Raw genomic sequence first — 17,160 nt, forward strand, 5'->3', positions numbered from 1 at the left:
ATTTATAAACTGCATGCAGTAGTCTTATGAATGCAGTGATAATTGGAAAATCTTCTAAATAAATCTTGTTGCCTTTGAGGTTGGGAAAAAGGGACTAATTAGAGAACATCCAAAGGTGCTGACCCTGCAGCATCTCAAGTCCCCCATTCCTCATCTCTGCCAGATGAAACCACGAGAGGCCATTATTATCCTGCATTTAGCTGTGAGTCTCAGTGCCAAGCACCAGAAACCCACAACAGTAGATCTGGTAGGAATGCGTATCACTGAAGCGTCTTTTAACGGGACAAGTACTAAAAGTTCAATAGGATCTGACGTAATGAAGTTGTACTTCTGAGAAAAAAGAAACATGCAAACAATTTTTTTAAAATTGTGAGAAAAAAAATGGACTCTCTTAAATGCAGAGAGGATAGGGCTACTTCTAAGTCTGCCAGCAGCGAAGGGGATCTTTGAGGGCATTAGATCATTCCCCTCAGTTAGCTATGGTTCCAGCCAGGCAGTTTTCAGAAACATGATGTAGCTGACTAAGACATCTCGCAAGAATGTCTGAGATACACTGTAAGAATCTTTACATAATAGAAGGGCACTGAGCCACAAATAAGGTAGGACTCCAATATGTTAGAGGTCCAAGATCCCTTATAGGTTTTGAAGACAGAAGCATGCCTTAGAAGCAACATGGTTCAGGTGCCATGGGGACAGAATAAATCCCCTCTAAATGTGTCTTCACTGAGGGACACTGGACACGAGAAATGAAAGCCAGGCGAGGTGAACTCCAGTCTTAGATATTTCTGACGACGTTACCTGGGATGAAAAACATTCTGGAGTGGGGACAAGGCAGCCTAAGTTTTGTAGTCTACTGCATTTTTTCTGGATAATTTTTTCTGTGAGGTTTCTATGGCAAAACCCAGAAATTAAAAATAATCCAATGGAACCCGCTTGTATATAGGAAGAGTAAAACGTTCAATGATATATCTTTCTGCTAATATCAAATATCATTGTTTCTGGCCCTGGTGATTCCAAGCCTGGTTTAGAAACAAAAGCATCCCAAATTACTTGCAGATTACTTTCAGCAGGGACTTGAGCCTCCTCAGTCTTCTAAACACGTGAGCTTTTTATTGCTTTGTCCTAAAATGTGAATTAGGATGGATTTCTTGTCTCATCAGTGGCTTATTTCTCAAATGCAATGTTTTCCCTCCACTATGCTCACAGTGCTAAAATATCTGGGAAGTACTCTCAGATGTTTTTAAACAGAAGAGCTTAAAAGCGCCTCAGTATGACTGCATTTGCAAGAATAAAATTTCCCATACTCTCTAAAAAAACAGATGTTAAACTGTTGGAAAACAAATTTCAGTTCAGATGCCTCAAGTCCAGTCCTAGTTTAAGTATTATTTAACCTCAGAAAGTGTGATTAGAAATGGTTCTCTATTACTTTGCAACTTTGCCTTGTCATATGTGCTAGAGGCTTCTCAGGCCACAAGAGGCTGTGGAGTGGAAGCTGCTCTGTCTGGTGAGACCTTAGCAGTGTTATTTACAACCCAGCTTCTTGTCCTGAAAGCAACGGGAAGCATGGATGAGGCTGTGTCAGAGAAACTGATGGCTTAGTTTAGCTTCATTTTACTGGTGATGATGTGTGAAATGTAAAGAAACCAAATCGGTTCTTGGAGCCGTGGCTGAACGGCTGAAATCTGAGGAAAAAAAATATCCCCTTATAAACTACACAAGTATGACATGGGAAATTATGGATTCCCCCTATTCTGTATTAACAGAAGCATTCTTAACTAGAGCCGTTCCTTAAACACAGAGTTGAGGTGTTCCTGGGAACAGAGGGCCTGTCACCGCACACTCAGCTCGGCCAGGTACGCCGGGGATGCGGGCGGGCTGAGGGGAAGAACAGTGGCAGAAAATCGGAGTTCACAGAAGGAGGCTGGATGCTTTCATGCCTCCCAGGGTAAATTAATTCATCAAGCCACATTCTTGTGGCAACAAATGAAAAGGGGAAAAAAACAACAAAGCCAGCCATGCTCTGCTGGTCCAGGTCACGTACTTTCCTTGGGGCACAGCTGAGTAACGCACCACACTTCACATCCACCCCTGAGCAAGCAGGGGGAGAGCAGTCTGGGACTGAGAAAGGTAAGGCTGCCACCTCCCTCAGCTCTCTGATCGATCAATGCCCCTGCTTGTCTGCTCCTGCTGGTCCCTCGGGTCTAGCCACTGCTGAGCTCTGCAGCTTGGGCAAAGCCTGAGAGAGGCATTAATTAATTAATGGCTAAGAGGGGACCTAGCCACACTAGTCGAGGGTCTGTCTGGGTGGCCCTCTCCAAAATTCTGGCCCCAGGTAATCCTCTGAAGCCCCATTTTTCCTTTTTATTACTATTTTTAACACCAGGCATGGTGGGACCCTGGGCTTTTTGTCTGGTCCTTCACCCCAACACCCCTCACTCACCGAGTCTGGGCGAGGTAATTGTGTTGACATTGATCTTCTCATTGCAGACCTCCTGGTGGCACTGCCTGTAGGCCGCTGGCTTGGACAGGACGGGACACTCGCTGCCGTGGCGCCCGGTGACTTTGTGCATGCACTGCACCACACGCGACTGGAGGCCCTTCCCACAGGTGGAGGAGCACTGGAGGAGAGAAGGGACTGAGACACGGCCGAAGCAGAGTAGCTTCAAAATCACATATACGTGTACACCATAAAAATAAGTGCCAGAACTGGAGTGTGCAGCGGGCTGGCAGCTAAGTACGGTGCTGAGGACTCAACACAGAGTGAACCCGTCAGCCAGGGACTCTTCATACAGCTGCTGCATTTGTCCAGGATGATTTTGCAGCTCCAGGAGTGCTGCGTGCAGAAGAACAGCTAAGGGAGCTGTTGTCTTTCTGTCTGGACTCATTTCACCATGAGTCCACTGACACTGACTGTCCCTCCGGATACATGAGGCTCAAGAAGGCAGAAAAGCAATTCCCTCTACTAGCCACAAAGACACAGAGCTGGAAAATGTCTCCTGCCTAATACTGCACGAGCAGCTTTCACCTCCCTCTCCACGAGGGACCCAGCGGAGCTGGTTGCCTTGGTTTTAAAACCTTCCCCAAGACTTGGACAGTTTAACAAGGCTTCTTCCCCAGACAAGACGACCACTGCCAGGTACTGATATGGGATAAAACCAAGGATTACAGCAGAGGCAGGCAGCTCCTACAGCATGCCCAGCCCTCTAGAGAAGCTCCATTCCAGTACACGGGAGAACACATCAGGTATTCAAGTACTCACTCATCCATCCCCGCTAACTGTCTGGCACTTGCCTGTCCTCCTGGGAGCAATTGCAACTTGTACTCCATGAGTTTTGGCTTCTATTAGTCAAGAGGCCCAGGCTGTTTATATGCTCTCTTTGTTGTCATACAATTGGAGTCCCTACCTCTCCCTCCCTCTTCCTCTGGCCCAGTCACTTGTGATTTACAATGTCCTACTTGCACGCAGTTCAATTTTAATAAAACAAACGCAGTGAACACAGTGAGGTGCACCAGCTGGAGTTAATAAAAGAACCTTGTATTTAAAATAAAGAAACAATGGGTTGCAGGACTTTGGTAAGATTCCTATTTCTGCTAGAGCCACACACAAGCAAATGATGGGGAAGAGGAGGTAGGGGAAAAGTCAGGAAATCTAATTAGGATGGTGTCAAAATGATCATGTTTTCTGTCCTCTGCTGTTCCTGAACAAGGTCAGTGCAGTAAATACCATCACCTCTGAGCAGTGTTTTTTAAAAATGACATGGTGGATATCTAAGAGGTTCAAAAGAAAAGCAACATCGGGGCCGGACTGAAGTTCAAGTATGAACGATGCGTACGCAGTGTGGATGATTTTAAGACTAACACCCAGGGACAGAAGAACACATGGATGCGGGTAGTCCTGCACCTCTCCCACCTATCCCTTTCTTCTAGAAGTGTCACAAGAAATCCTCGCTGCTTCTCAAAGACCATCTGATACAAGAGGCATGGCTTTGTTCTGGGCTGGAGCACAGGGAGCTTCTCCTTCCTGCGTGCACCACTGCAAGGCTTGATGCAAAACGGGCTCAGATGAACAGAATGGCAAAATAGAGCCAGTGGAGTCCTGCTTCAGACAGCTCAGTGCAGAAATACATTGATATGATTAATTTCTGGGTAGGAGGTACTGTAGGATCAGTGAAGTCCGTTGACAAAAGTAAGACAGACTCCACCTAATTTTCATCTTTGATCACTCACATTGATGACCATTTATTAAACAGTTTTCCTGTATTTGCTTTACTCACCAAATTTTTATTTGCTTTTCTCGAGAGAAAATGTGTCCACCTGCTCTTTGTTCCTGTTCTGTCCCCAAATGCCATTTCTCCAGGACTGAACGTCTCCATTCTGAACAAACTCTGGCTCAGATCCCTTCTGGACTTTGCCACTACGCCACTCTGGTGCACAACTTACCTCCGTTTCCAGCTATCCTTCCCCTCCAAGACCTTACTATTGTATTCTGAAGGTAGCAGTCATGCTAAATTAAAAGTTTATATGTGTTTTCAAACTTCTTTTTTTATTTAATAAATGGTTGTTGCTTTTTCTTTTTCCCTTCACATACTTCTTATTTGAAGTTTAGTGTCAACACATGAGTTTACAGCAGATTTTTTGGGGCTTATATGTTCAGATGTTGAATTTACACGACAATTTGGTGACTGCCTACTCATACCTCAGCAATTGTTATGGTGTTTAGGACCATGAGGAACGAGCCCTTCCCTTGTATGCCCTACTGTGAGATATTCCAAACTGCAGTCATTGAAGTCCCGTATGTAACCCCCTTCATAACGTGTGCTTCTGGGACGAGATGGAGGCATTGCATTAGTCGTGGGGTGCTGTTCCCCAGCACTGTGCATCCTCAGTGATTTCTACCAGTCTGGAAGACAGTCACAACCACTACTTTTAGGTTTAAAATTAATAATTTTTATCCTGATTAAACGCAACTATTAGTCCCTTCCACCTCACTGGTCAAACTCCACCTCTTATCCTCAGGATTACAATGGCACTTGTAGTCTCCAGAGTGCTTTACTGGTCTTCTCACAGAACTTTTTGCAAGGGGAGTGAATTGCACATCCATTTTACATACAGAATAGCTCTTATCACATAGGCATAAAATAACCATGGGGCTCCCTCACAGTAATATAGTGAGTCTGAGACCTTTGTCTCTGGCTTTTAGGCACTCCCTGTGTTTATGGGATGCTCTAACCCCCCCACCAAAAAAAAAAAAAGAAAAAAAGAAAAGAAAAAAAGGGAGAGAAAGAAACATTTTTCTCATAAGGTGAATAAAGTTTTCAGATACTGATATACAAATGCTCACCTACCTTTGACTGTGTTCCTGTCTCTGCATTTGTTAACCAGCAAGGAGGGCAAGCACTGAAACTTTTTCCACAGACACTGCCAACTCCAATCCTTAGACAAATAACAGCAGAGTTTTTGCCCGAAGCAGTTTTATTCCTTCTCCTGGGAGACTGGGATCATCACCTATGCTATGCAATTAGTTTTTCACAGCCAGGAAGACGGATTTTAACATCTTTCTTGAACTCTTTTGGGCTTGGCAGCTAAAGGAAGGTTGGACATCTGGCTTATTTTAAGATGAAATTTTCAACTCTGTACTTGGATAGTCTCTTTCCTAGGAATTTCAATAGGAAATAGGAATAGATACAAAATACATACAAAGGGGGAATTGTTACTCATGCTGCACGATGAAGAGAGGACATCATTAAAAGAGGCATAAAAATCAAACTCCAACTGAACAGCAAATTCCCATAAATACCTTTCCTCCTACTCTGGACAGCTAAATGCATCCCTTCGGTCTCTCTTTTCCCAGATATTTATGGAACAATTAAGTACATCCATGGAAAAATTTTCAGGGCTGGATTCACTCTGTGCCCTCTGACACATGACCCTCAAGCTTGGACACTGGCATAAGGAGCTTGAGTCGGGAAAGCTGCTGCAGCCTTTCTGCAAACAGGGTAACTTTGAGGCGGTCAGCAGCTGCCAGCAAGAGCACATCACTTGTGGGAGAATGTGGGCTGGTACTGAAAGCACCCCTGCAGCCCAGCACCTCATCCATCCTCAGCCGGTTCAGTTCCACTCTGCAGGAGGCTGGGAGGCTCCAGTGCTTCACGGTGAAACTGTCCCAATCGTGTTTAAAATGCTGTTGGTGGACACTGACTTGAGTTGTTATACTGCTATTAACAAAAATGTTCTGAAAATCAGAAAAGCTTTCATAAGCATTGATGTAGCTCTCAAAATACGCACACGTTTTGATGCCGCAATGGAGGGAGGTGATTTGTGATCAGGTCTGGAACCACGTGCAGCGTGGTGTGGGTCTCTGCCTGCCTCCTGGGCTGCTGGGCAAGCGCCGAAAGAAAATCTGCAAGTAACTTGCCTGCCCTGGAAAACCAGGGACTCGAGGAAATGGTTGAACAGTGACACTGGTGTCAAACAAAGAAGCGTTTTCTTCCCGTCCACCAGGCATTGCCAGCGATATCGCTATCAGAAAAACGCATATGCAAAATTCACATAGTTTAGCCACAACACACTGAGCTTACAACAGAGCCACTGTAAACGAGAAATTGACCCACAAGCAAAAATCAAAGGCTTGCTCAATGCTGTAAGAAAGAGGGGGTTAATGACCAGTTACGAAAAATGAACCTAATGAGCCCTTTTAACTCCCAGTTTAAGCACTACTTGAGAAGGCAAAAGGAATACAAAAATGCCTCCATTCACATTCCTTGGCAGTAACATGCAAGCCAGTGGGGATATCCAGAAGGAAATAAACTCACAAATTATCAAGGCAGCAGCTGCATTCATCAGCTTAAAGAAGATTTATTCACAGAAAAACTCCAACCTTAAGACCAAGCTATGATTTTTCAGCTGGAATGCTATTTCCACCTTAGGATACCAGTATGAAAACCTGAAATCTACCAAAGGTGAGGACAGATGTCTAATTGCTTTGAAAGCAAATGCCTCAGGAGAATAATAGGTATTAAAACAGAATGAATTTACAGTAAGTGCTGAGATCTGTCAGGGAGTTCATCAACTCCTGATGTACAAAAGATACCTGGAGACAGAGAGAGGAATAAGAATGAATTAAGCCAGGGCAGGCCTGCCTTTGGGCAGCTGCAAGAATGTGTAAGAGGGAGCAGTCCAAACAATCCCCGTGTTGAAGCTCAATGGGGACAGAAAAAAGTAGATTTACCATGGCAGAGGATAGGCTGTGAGGTGTTTGGGACTGAATGGAATAATGAAGCATTGCTTGTGCCTTAGCTGAGGGCTGCTGACCTGACAGGGATGCACTCAGGCCACACGTCACCTTTAGAACTCTCACTTCTGTAACCTCTAAGAGATGTTTCTCTCTTCTGTAAGCGACTTGCTTCTTCCAGCAGAAGGTCAGAGCATCCCTTCAGCCAATCCTGAATGCACTACAATATAAGGCTGATCTGTTGTGGGGAGAGATAGCTCAAGATAACAGTCATAACTGAGCTGAAGGCAAGATTTTTTTTCTCTATTCATCAGTCTGCAGGCATCTGAAGTTTACAGATACTAGTTTGTCCCCAGTTTGCTGAAGGTTGCTGAAGCCAAGGATAACACTATGGCTAAAGCTTCAATATTCGGAGATACAGTCATGCTTTACTGACTTCAGAGTTCAAGTATTTCAAGGCGTTAGGATAGGGCAGAGTTTTTCCCCTGGGGGTCTTTATTTCTTGCCTCTATGAAAGTCAGAAAGAAAGCAAGACAAGTTCCTATTAATAACATTCTAACACAGCATCTGAGATGAATGACAAACGTCCTGGAATTTCTCTGTTCCTGAGACTTTAATGGCATACATGTGTGCTCTCTGAGAGTCAGTGCTCTACACACCTTACCATCAGGCTTTTTATGAGTATCACTAATTTAAACTCTGGAGTTTTAGCTGAAAAGCAGCATGCAATACACTTTCATAAACACCAGTTCAGCTTTCACTATGGCATCACGCTAAAGAAAAAGATTTCTGTCTTTTTGCTGATAACATCTAATTAGCCCAAAGCAAACTGTAAGCTGTTTTTCGAGCTTCCCTATTCTTTTCTTTCCTTTCCTTTTTTTTTTTTTCTTCTTCTTTTTAAACCCCAGATCTGTAAAGAGAACATATCTGGTCTTGCTTACAACAATCTTTCATTTGGAAACTTTTGTGAAATGACTGATTTGTTTAACTTAACCAAGAAAAAATGCATACCCTTCTGACTCAGAATGGGAAGAAACAATAAATTATAGCAGAAAATGCTCATGGCTGATGTGACAGTATCTTAGAAGGAGAAGAGAGAAGCAATCTTTGCAAACTGCCTACAGCTGTGCTTTCAAACTGCATGACCCTAAGGAACAAGACCTGACCAGCATGTCTCACTGCTTAATTAAGCTTGACTTTGCTATTCTGAAAAGTTCCATTGTGCACAGAGAGTTCAGAGATTAAGAGCTGAATGCATGAGTATTCTGGGTATTGACAGTGCCCCTAAGTACTTGTGCAACGCAGCCCAGGTGGATGCTGATGAGGAAATGGCATTTAATCCATCACAGCAATCGGACAGAATTCACGTCACAGAATCACAGTTTATCCAGAGTTGGAAGGGACCCACAAGGATCATTGCGGCCAACTCCTGGCTCCACAAAGGACTACCTAAAAACTGGATTTCAAGAATGAGTGCGAGTAATAACAGCAGAGATATGAAATGATAGAGTATTGCCTACAGGGTGCCAAATTGTAGCTTGTGTGCAGTGTTTTGATCCATGGCAGGTACGAGCAGAAATCCTCCATAGCTTACTCCATCCATAAAAGTTTGTGAAAATGATGCTGATAAACAACTTATGTAAAAAAACTAATTAAGCTAACTTCAAGCTAGATAGTAATGGAAAACTATAACTATGTAACCGTGGAATCACAGAATTCAACTCAGGCTGACTGCTGAAGGATTTACAATACTTCTACAACGTATGTACTCACGCCAATGCTGAACCGTGTTTTTATGGGCTACATGACCTACAGTCCCACACTGACTGCTGTCACAGATGGAATTCTGAAAGAGTGTCTTGGGAACTGGGGCTCCACTGAACACATTTTAGTTACTCATCACTTAATGATCAATGGTACCTGAATGAAATTTATTTAAAAAAAAAGTAATTAAAGACCCCATTGGGATTATTTTATTTCAGCAAGAGGCTGTTCATCTCCATCATATCAGTTCTGCCTGAGTGTTCTCTGGACAGGGAGCTACTCAGCTCTGAAACAGACGATGAATGCTGCATTTCATCACTTTGCAAAGTCAACCCAGGGATCACCAGCAGGTTGGTAATAATTGCTCTTTAAAGATATTTTTGCAAGTTGTCACCTTAATGCCTCAGTGGTCATTATAAATCTCACCAGGCTTTTGGAAAGGCTGCAAAATTGCAGCGGTCCCTACTAGTGACACATACTGTGGTTGTAAGGATTCAAAGGACAAAAGCCTCTCCAGTTGAGTAGTACAAACATTAAATAGTGAATTACCCACTTTTCATCTTTTTAAAGACGTCATCCTAAACACTGTAACATCTCAGAGTAATTCAGAGAAAATGAATGCCAATATTTGAACAGGCTTGTCCTGCATGCTTTCTTCTTTTTCACATGAAAAGGAGTGAAATAGTCGCGATGGCATTCCATTTCAAATCCACTGATCTTGGTGGGAGGCTTTAATTCTCCATCAAAAAAATGCACTTAATGAATGAGGCTTTTAAATAAAAAATATCAAAAAGGGAAAGTTATTCTTCCAATTAATAGTATCACTGGAGGCTGTATTGGAACATGAGACAATAACAGCGTAACAGAATGTGCTCCACTTCAAACAAAACACTGATGAATACGGCCTTTTTGCAGCGCTCCCCTTTCCTAAGGAACCATCAAAATGATTTCTGCAATGGATGTTCCCAGAAACTCCAGCAGAGATGAGCTGTGCCAACTGTTGTGCAAACAAGAAACAGCCGTGGCCTCAAAGGCACGATCAAGGCTTGGTTCTCCCTTCACTTTCCATGCCTAGGCTTGTGTCTGTATTAACCAGGCATTAACCAGGGCTGACAGTTACCACAAGGTTTAGAGAGAGCTTCAAACTTGTTTTAGTGCTGATATGGACTAGGACTTAGAGGTGTAAATGCATTAAGCGATGGTCCCATGGCCATCCAGAGGCCTGTAGGTAAGCTGAACTTGTTTTAGCTGTCCTTTCTTTCCTCCAGTGTGTATTTGCACTGCAGGTATGAAAACTATTTCTTAGTTTGTCCACAATAAAGCAGTACAGGTTGTAAAAGAGGCTGTGATTTGCACATCAGTGATTGCTGGCCAGAGGAAAAAAACAACTCAGGGGACAAGAACAAGCAGTGCAACTTAGAGCTGTCCACTGGGGCAGTAGGTAGGTTGAGGACACACTGATGATCTGGCTCCTGGCCATGCCTACGACCACAGATGTGGAAAGTTAAAATACAGAAGCCTGCTGGGTCCTCTCCTCTCATATCATCTGTGTCACTCCCTGGAGAAAACTGATTTGCACCAGTTGGACCTGTGGATAATTTTCCAACATCAGTTTCTAGCTGTGGTGCTGAATGCACATGAGCAGCCATAAATCAGAAAGCTGTTTGCTAAGCCAACACAAGTAACAGGCAGGAAAAGGTCTGTCAGCTGCAGCGTGCGACTGCAGTTTGAAGCCACCATCCCTCCTGCAGAGTTTTCTCTCAATGCAACAAGAAAAGTTATTTTCTCCAAGGTGGAAGGAGATGACCTTTATGAAGAATTAACAAGTTGTCCATGGTTTATCATAAACAGATGGCGGGTCAAGCCATGAATTTGTAATGAGTGTTAGAACAAAGGACAGTTTGCTGCTATGTTTGCAACAGTTTTGAATACACCTCTCCAACCACAGCTGTCCTTGATTTGCTCTTCTTATCATGTAATGTGAGTTAAACGTTAAAAGTGAGGCATATAGAGGATTTTTGTTGATGTTCCCAAACATTTGGAGCTTGGAAAACATGCCTTCCTGGCACTGGAAGATTGTAGAGTATTTTGAAAAAAGCAGGCTTCTCTGTGTGCTGTAAGGTTTGGGGTTTTATCTCTCTGAGAGCGCAACCTCCTGCCTTCCTGCCAAAACAATTAATTTGCAATTACAAAAGCCTTGTTACCACCCACCGTGATGAATGACTGCTGATCCTCAGTATGAAACACCTCAATGTCTGGCACAAAACCAGTATTTTTCTTATAGGAAATTACTTTTTTTTTTTTTTATACCTATTGTTAATATTCTCCTGGGATGAGAACCCCCAGCCAGTATTTCACAGGCTCAACAAAACACCGTAAAGAAATTGGCAACCAGTGATGTGCAGGGAGGGCAGGTGGCTATAGGGAATTTTTCAGGTGTGTTTTATCATTATTGACACGATTTGGCAACAAGAATATTTTTTAACATCACACTTTGCCAAGCTGATCATTCCTAAAGCTTTGCAGATTCTGGAGTGTACAATCTCTGAATTTAGTGAAAAGTTGTACCAGGTGGTTATAAAAAATGTGAAGTGGTAGAAAAAGCTTTGTCCTCCGCTTCTTTCCTTTGCTCAAGGAAGCTCAGTTTGAGACGTCATATATTTATTTCTGTTTTCACCAAAAAACATGAATCTGTGATGGTTCCTACACAAGACCCAAGGATCTTGCCCAGTCCAGCAGGCCAGATTCTGGTCCGAACAGCACTGGCAAAAACCTGCAGTAACTCAGGTGGCTGAATGAATCTGCATTTATACTAACGTAGGGCAGAATGACATCTGACCCATGTTGCTGAGTGAGACCTTTGGCTTGTGGACAATGGACTGGAGGGAAGAATGAAGGACGGTTACACTGGACTCATGTTGGGTTCTCCGAGATCAACATAGGCTTTAGTAGTTACAGAGCATCTACTCCAACCGTGAAGAAAAAATATGGTAGAGCCAATATATGACAAGGTTTCTATGTGTCTTTCATCTTCTAAAAACCTTTTCATTGGGCTATGTAATACAATAGGTTAATGGGCCAAATTGTTGCCTGAGGGACAGAATTTGCATGTTTAAACTTCTACCCACAAAACTGGAAAAGCACCCTTGTAAAAATCAGCACTAATGGTGGAGTCAGAGCATCTTGCTTGTAATTTTTCCTTCCTCGATATAACGCCACTTAAAAAGAGAATAGCCAAAAGTGACATGGGAAACCCTGAAGCATTTTGTGCCCTTGGTGTGAAATACAATACTTCAGTCATAAGACAAAAGTAGAGCGTGTTGAATGAAACAACGAAGTAAAACTGGAAATGAAGAAAAATCCGTAAAAGTCTTCTGGAGAATTGCTCCTGATACATAATCTTGCCTCTTTGGTTATATCCTAGAAGAGTCCATAAGCCAACTGGAGAAAAGGAACTGAAGAAGTACAGCCTTGGCCTGTATGAGTGCAGCTGAGTGATTTCCCTGTTCATTATAACTAGAGCAGAAGGGGAGATTGTTAAGGACAGAATGGGGAAGCCCGGGTAGCTACAAAGCAGTCCCCAGTGCTGCTCATCCTCAAGCACAATTGTTCCTTGTCACTACCACAGCTAGCCAGTACATCTAGCAGGCAGCTCCCTGCAGCAAGCCAGTAATGTGCTCCCACATCATTTAGGACACGTGTTTTCAGCTCCAGGAGGCACGGCAGACTTCAGTGCAGTCAGTCCTGATCCCTTCAGGTGTAGCCTACAGCACACGAGCAGTTCAAACTCAGACTGTGCATCCTGCTAAGCTTTCCGGCAAGCCACATGCACACAGACATGTTCTGCTCACTAGCTGCCTGCATTCTGTACAGGAATGGAATACTCGACACAAAGTTTGTCAGCAAAATCAATTCCTTGTGAAGGAATGACCTACTGTCTTGCTAACGCATCAAGAGGCGTATCTTCAGCAGCCTGGGACTCTGAAGCAAGTGTTGAGAAAGTGAGCAACCTATGTTTGTTCTTTGGACTAGCACAATTACAGCAAAAATGTAAAAATGTTTCCAGTGCTAGAACATTTAACAGCTCGGATTTCAAACACGGAAGAACTATTGCAAAGCAGAAAGTGTATGCGGTGTTTATTTCTTTAACTGAATACAAACTGGATGTGGAATTTCCTTTTGGAAGAAAAGACTGAACGGGAGATGCCTTGGACTCCCCTTTGTATATTGCATCATATATAAAGGATGATATAATGAACGGCAATTCTGAAGAACCCAAGCAACAGTAAAAAAATAATTTCAGGTTAACACCTTCAGTGGGTCTCCCACTGTGCAATCTGCCTTTCTACTAGGCGTGAAGACTCCCAGACCAGGAACATTTTAGTTATGTTGCTCATCATACTAATGCTGCATTTGTGCTAAATGCTAATAACATTAAGTATATCCCTTTAAGACAAGAGATTTAAGAGAGAAGTTGCAGTAGTGCAAAGAAATAGAAAGTTTAACAGCACTAGCTGGTAACAGGTTATCATGGTCACTAGTAACAGAACAATATTCTGTCTTCTGAATTAGAGTGGGCAATTTGTAAATCTCAGGTTTTGAACTAACAAAGGTAACTTCAAGGACATTTAAAATAATTTTATCTACCTGGCCCTATGTGTTTGCAAAGGGAACTAAATATATTGGCTCCTCGTGGCACACTTGAAATAAGCTGCAAATGCATTGGGAATACACATATATCACAACCCAGACTGCTTGCTAAATCTGCTCTGCTCCAAATCCTTTCCACAGTTACAGAACACAGTAAGGACCATTCACAGACAATCTTGAGAGAAATAGAACAAAAATTCTCATCTTCAGAGTGTGGACAGGCAATGGCTACAGAGTCATTACTAACAGAGAGCCATTACTAACAGAGAGCCCGTTCTACTGATAAGCTGTATCTGGACTTGAATTTTTAATGAGGTTTTGCCTCCTTCTTATATGATTTTCTGATGTCTTCAAATGATCTTGGTTTGGTGAAGTTAAGGACTGGAGGCCAAGTCACCATGCAAGCTGTTAGCACAAAACGCATCGAAGCCTTATTTTAATCTGTGATAATTACTACCGATCATTAAATCTTGCTTCCCTGATGTTTCTTAACAATAAGGAGCAAATGCACAATGCACTAATTGCAAAAAGTAGCTGCTTGTTCTGAGAATTTTAAAGAATTCACTGTAATCTAACTGCCAGAGACTGTTTTATTTCTTCTTAATGGATGAAGTGTTTAAGCCAGACAACCCCAAGAAGGAATTGCTAATAGCTGTAAAGGTTCTCCCCCTAGGCCTTAGCCCTGCATTAAAGCTTCTGGATCCGGCTAATGAAAATCCTACCCGGTGCTCCACATCAAATATTTCAGCTATCTGGGTTTCTGAGGCAATAACCATTTTTAGAAGAACTGTATCTACCCACACCCTTTTCTACCAGTCTTATGGTGTTTGTTCTTTACCTCTTTATTCAGAGTAAGAAACTAATTGTGTGAAAGTCTTCAGTCAAAATTAACCAGGATGTCTAGAATTTGTAATGTTCGTCATAAACCAAATCTAAGTCCAAAAACATCTACTGGACTTGCACAAGGTGAAATTCCTCCAAAGCAGAGAGTTGGCACGAGCTGCGGGTGGAAACAGGCCACATAAACAGTGCAGAAGCTTTTTTGCCCTTCTGCACAGAGAAGATCCTGATCCCGAGTTAACAACTGCAAATAACAAGTGATTTTGCACTGATCCTGCACTGCTCATATGCAGACATAAAATCCATCATCACCACTATTTACTGTGACCAATGTATGATTGCAGCCTTTCCAGCAGTGAGCCAACTTCTTTATCAGATGGGAACCACTTGCACAATACCGAACTTTCAACCCATGTAATCAGTGAACACACAGTTATTTCATATTCCTCCCTATAAAGAGAATCCGGGTCAATTTTCCTGCCAAAAACTTTTAAAATTCCACAAATAAATAAATAATGTTATTTCACCTGTTAACATACAGGAACTGTTTGTCTTGGCTCGCTTGCGTGGATTCTGCATGCCAGGTTATAAATAAAATAATGTTCAATACTCCAAACATTCTGTGATACAAATTCCTGGCTCAGCATAAATGCAGATCTTTCGTATGTGGCAGGTTCTTAATGCATTCTCCAGCACTGATACCATTCAATTCGTGCGTCTATGACATGCTGTATCTACAAATATTCAAAACTCCCTATCTTAATGCAAAAAAAATGCAATTGCAGATAAGCCAATTTGCCCATCATGGGCCTCTGCTTCACTGGATTTTGCTTGCTGGTGTTTGGGTTTTTGGACTGCAAAATGCAACTACTGTATCCCAGTGGTTTCTGTGCATGCCGTACATTCCAAAACACAAAGTAGGCTTTCTGTTTAAAGAACAGTACAGTTACAAAGATAAGATAAAACCAAGCTGGAATATAATATTCCTGGGAACTTTCATTTCTTTATGCAGACATGAGTCAGTAATGTAAAGGATGCTTTATGAACAACGCTGGCAGAGGGTGAGTTTCTTACACTGCTCCTGTCCAAGTAAAACTACCTGTTACTTTAAGATTAGAATGCAAATACAGAGCAGACTCTGCTCTGCTTTAATCCACTGCATGCAGGAATTAATTCCACTGATGTCACTGGCGAAACTAAGTTCAGACAGGCCTAAGTGAAGGTGAAATCCAGCCCCGAGGAAGGGACTGATGGTTTTGGCTCTGCCTTTAAATCGATGGCCTACTTTCATTTCAGGCAGTTGGAATAAGTCTGGGCCTGGCCTGTGCTGTGTAGGTCTCAGAATAGCACAAGATTCAGCTGCACAGGTCTGGTTTTGCATCTGTGGTAATAAAATGGTATATACCATCAGACTCTGCATGCAGGACTGGCACAAGGAGGGCAAACAGACTTCAGCTGTGAGTGCTCTCTATCAGCCTTTGTCTCTGCGAGTCTGCTGAGGCTTCCTCACACTTCCCCCCAGTAGTATTCAGTTTAACAACAGTTCTCCCTGACCCAGACCCTCAGATTTATCACCTGTGGGGTAAGAAAACTAAGGCTCAACTCTTCTCAGCTGTGTATTGATGCTTTGAGGGAGACAACACTCTCACCACAACCTCTCCTGAGATTTCTCCTTTTCTCAGGGACTAGGTTTCTCATTCAAAGTGCAAATACTTAACACATATATATACTGAAGGAACTCAAACTTCTGCTATTTTGTTTTTACCTTGCCCAAGCTGGGCACGGGATACCTCCTTTGCTCCCTGCAGTCCTGGAAGATACTGCTAATGAACTCCTTCTTGTAGCACTCAACCTGTTAGCCAGCTCGCTTCAGAGTTTGTTTTTTGAAATACGGAAAGTGGTTTCAGCATCGCTTGTAAAGGAGCCTTTCAACACTAAGAACTCAGTTGATGGATGAGTTTTGGCCTGTGGTGACTATCTTCCTTTTTTATGGGCAGGCTGTGTGGGTTTAGCCTTGGGATGGTTAAACTGTCAATTAATACTGATTTCTATGCTGTTTGTTACTTAGTTACACTTAGTTACAACTTGCTGGGTAATTTCCACAAGCACGCATTGCAGTGTTTGGGTCACAAATGGCAGAAAGGGAAAGTTTAAAGCCCAGAAAAAAACTCTAATCAAAATGAGTAAAACCCTTCCCTTTCAAATATTTGAATTGCAAAACAGACTGCACACAGAAGCACAGCACTTTGCATTTAGAAAGAAAATACCACGTTGTGTTCACTGTTACCTTAGACCAATCGCCTGTTTTCCATTCGTAACAGCCTGTGTGATCCTCACACTCCTCCTCGTCTCTTGGCCTGGTGGCTGCATCACACTTTCCTTGAGAATTTGTGCACGTCACTGTTCTTTTCTGGATCCCTTTGCCACAGTCTGCTGAACACTGCAAAACAATAGCTATTTGTTTTCTGTCGCACAATGCCTAGAAATAACAACTTTTTTGGGGCACACGAAGAAAAACTGATTACCTGTAAGACTTTTCCCCAATAATTAAACCCCTTTCAAACATATGAGTCATTTGAGAAGTATGGTATCTGCTGGGGAAATACTTTACTTTTAAAAAATGCCAATTCTGAAAATTAACCTTCTTTAATATCAGTTAGCATCGTGCTAGAATT

At 42.6% G+C, this 17,160-nt stretch overlaps 1 protein-coding gene across 4 annotated transcripts in view; it reads right to left on the minus strand.

Moving 5' to 3' along the window:
* The window catches only part of ADAMTS17 (ADAM metallopeptidase with thrombospondin type 1 motif 17), a 172,973-nt gene that overhangs the window by 5,644 nt on the left and 150,169 nt on the right, over positions 1 to 17,160 (minus strand). For all 4 annotated transcript variants that reach the window (XM_084293408.1, XM_084293407.1, XM_084293409.1 and 1 more), the window contains 2 exons: positions 16,773 to 16,925; positions 2,441 to 2,618 (listed from right to left, as the gene is read on the minus strand). In XM_084293408.1, the coding sequence (XP_084149534.1) occupies positions 2,441 to 2,618; positions 16,773 to 16,925 (331 nt within the window). The remainder of the gene's footprint in view (positions 1 to 2,440; positions 2,619 to 16,772; positions 16,926 to 17,160) is intronic.

Source organism: Netta rufina, assembly GCF_964035555.1.
Source record: "Netta rufina genome assembly, chromosome: 11".
Taxonomy (NCBI): Eukaryota; Metazoa; Chordata; class Aves; order Anseriformes; family Anatidae; genus Netta; species Netta rufina.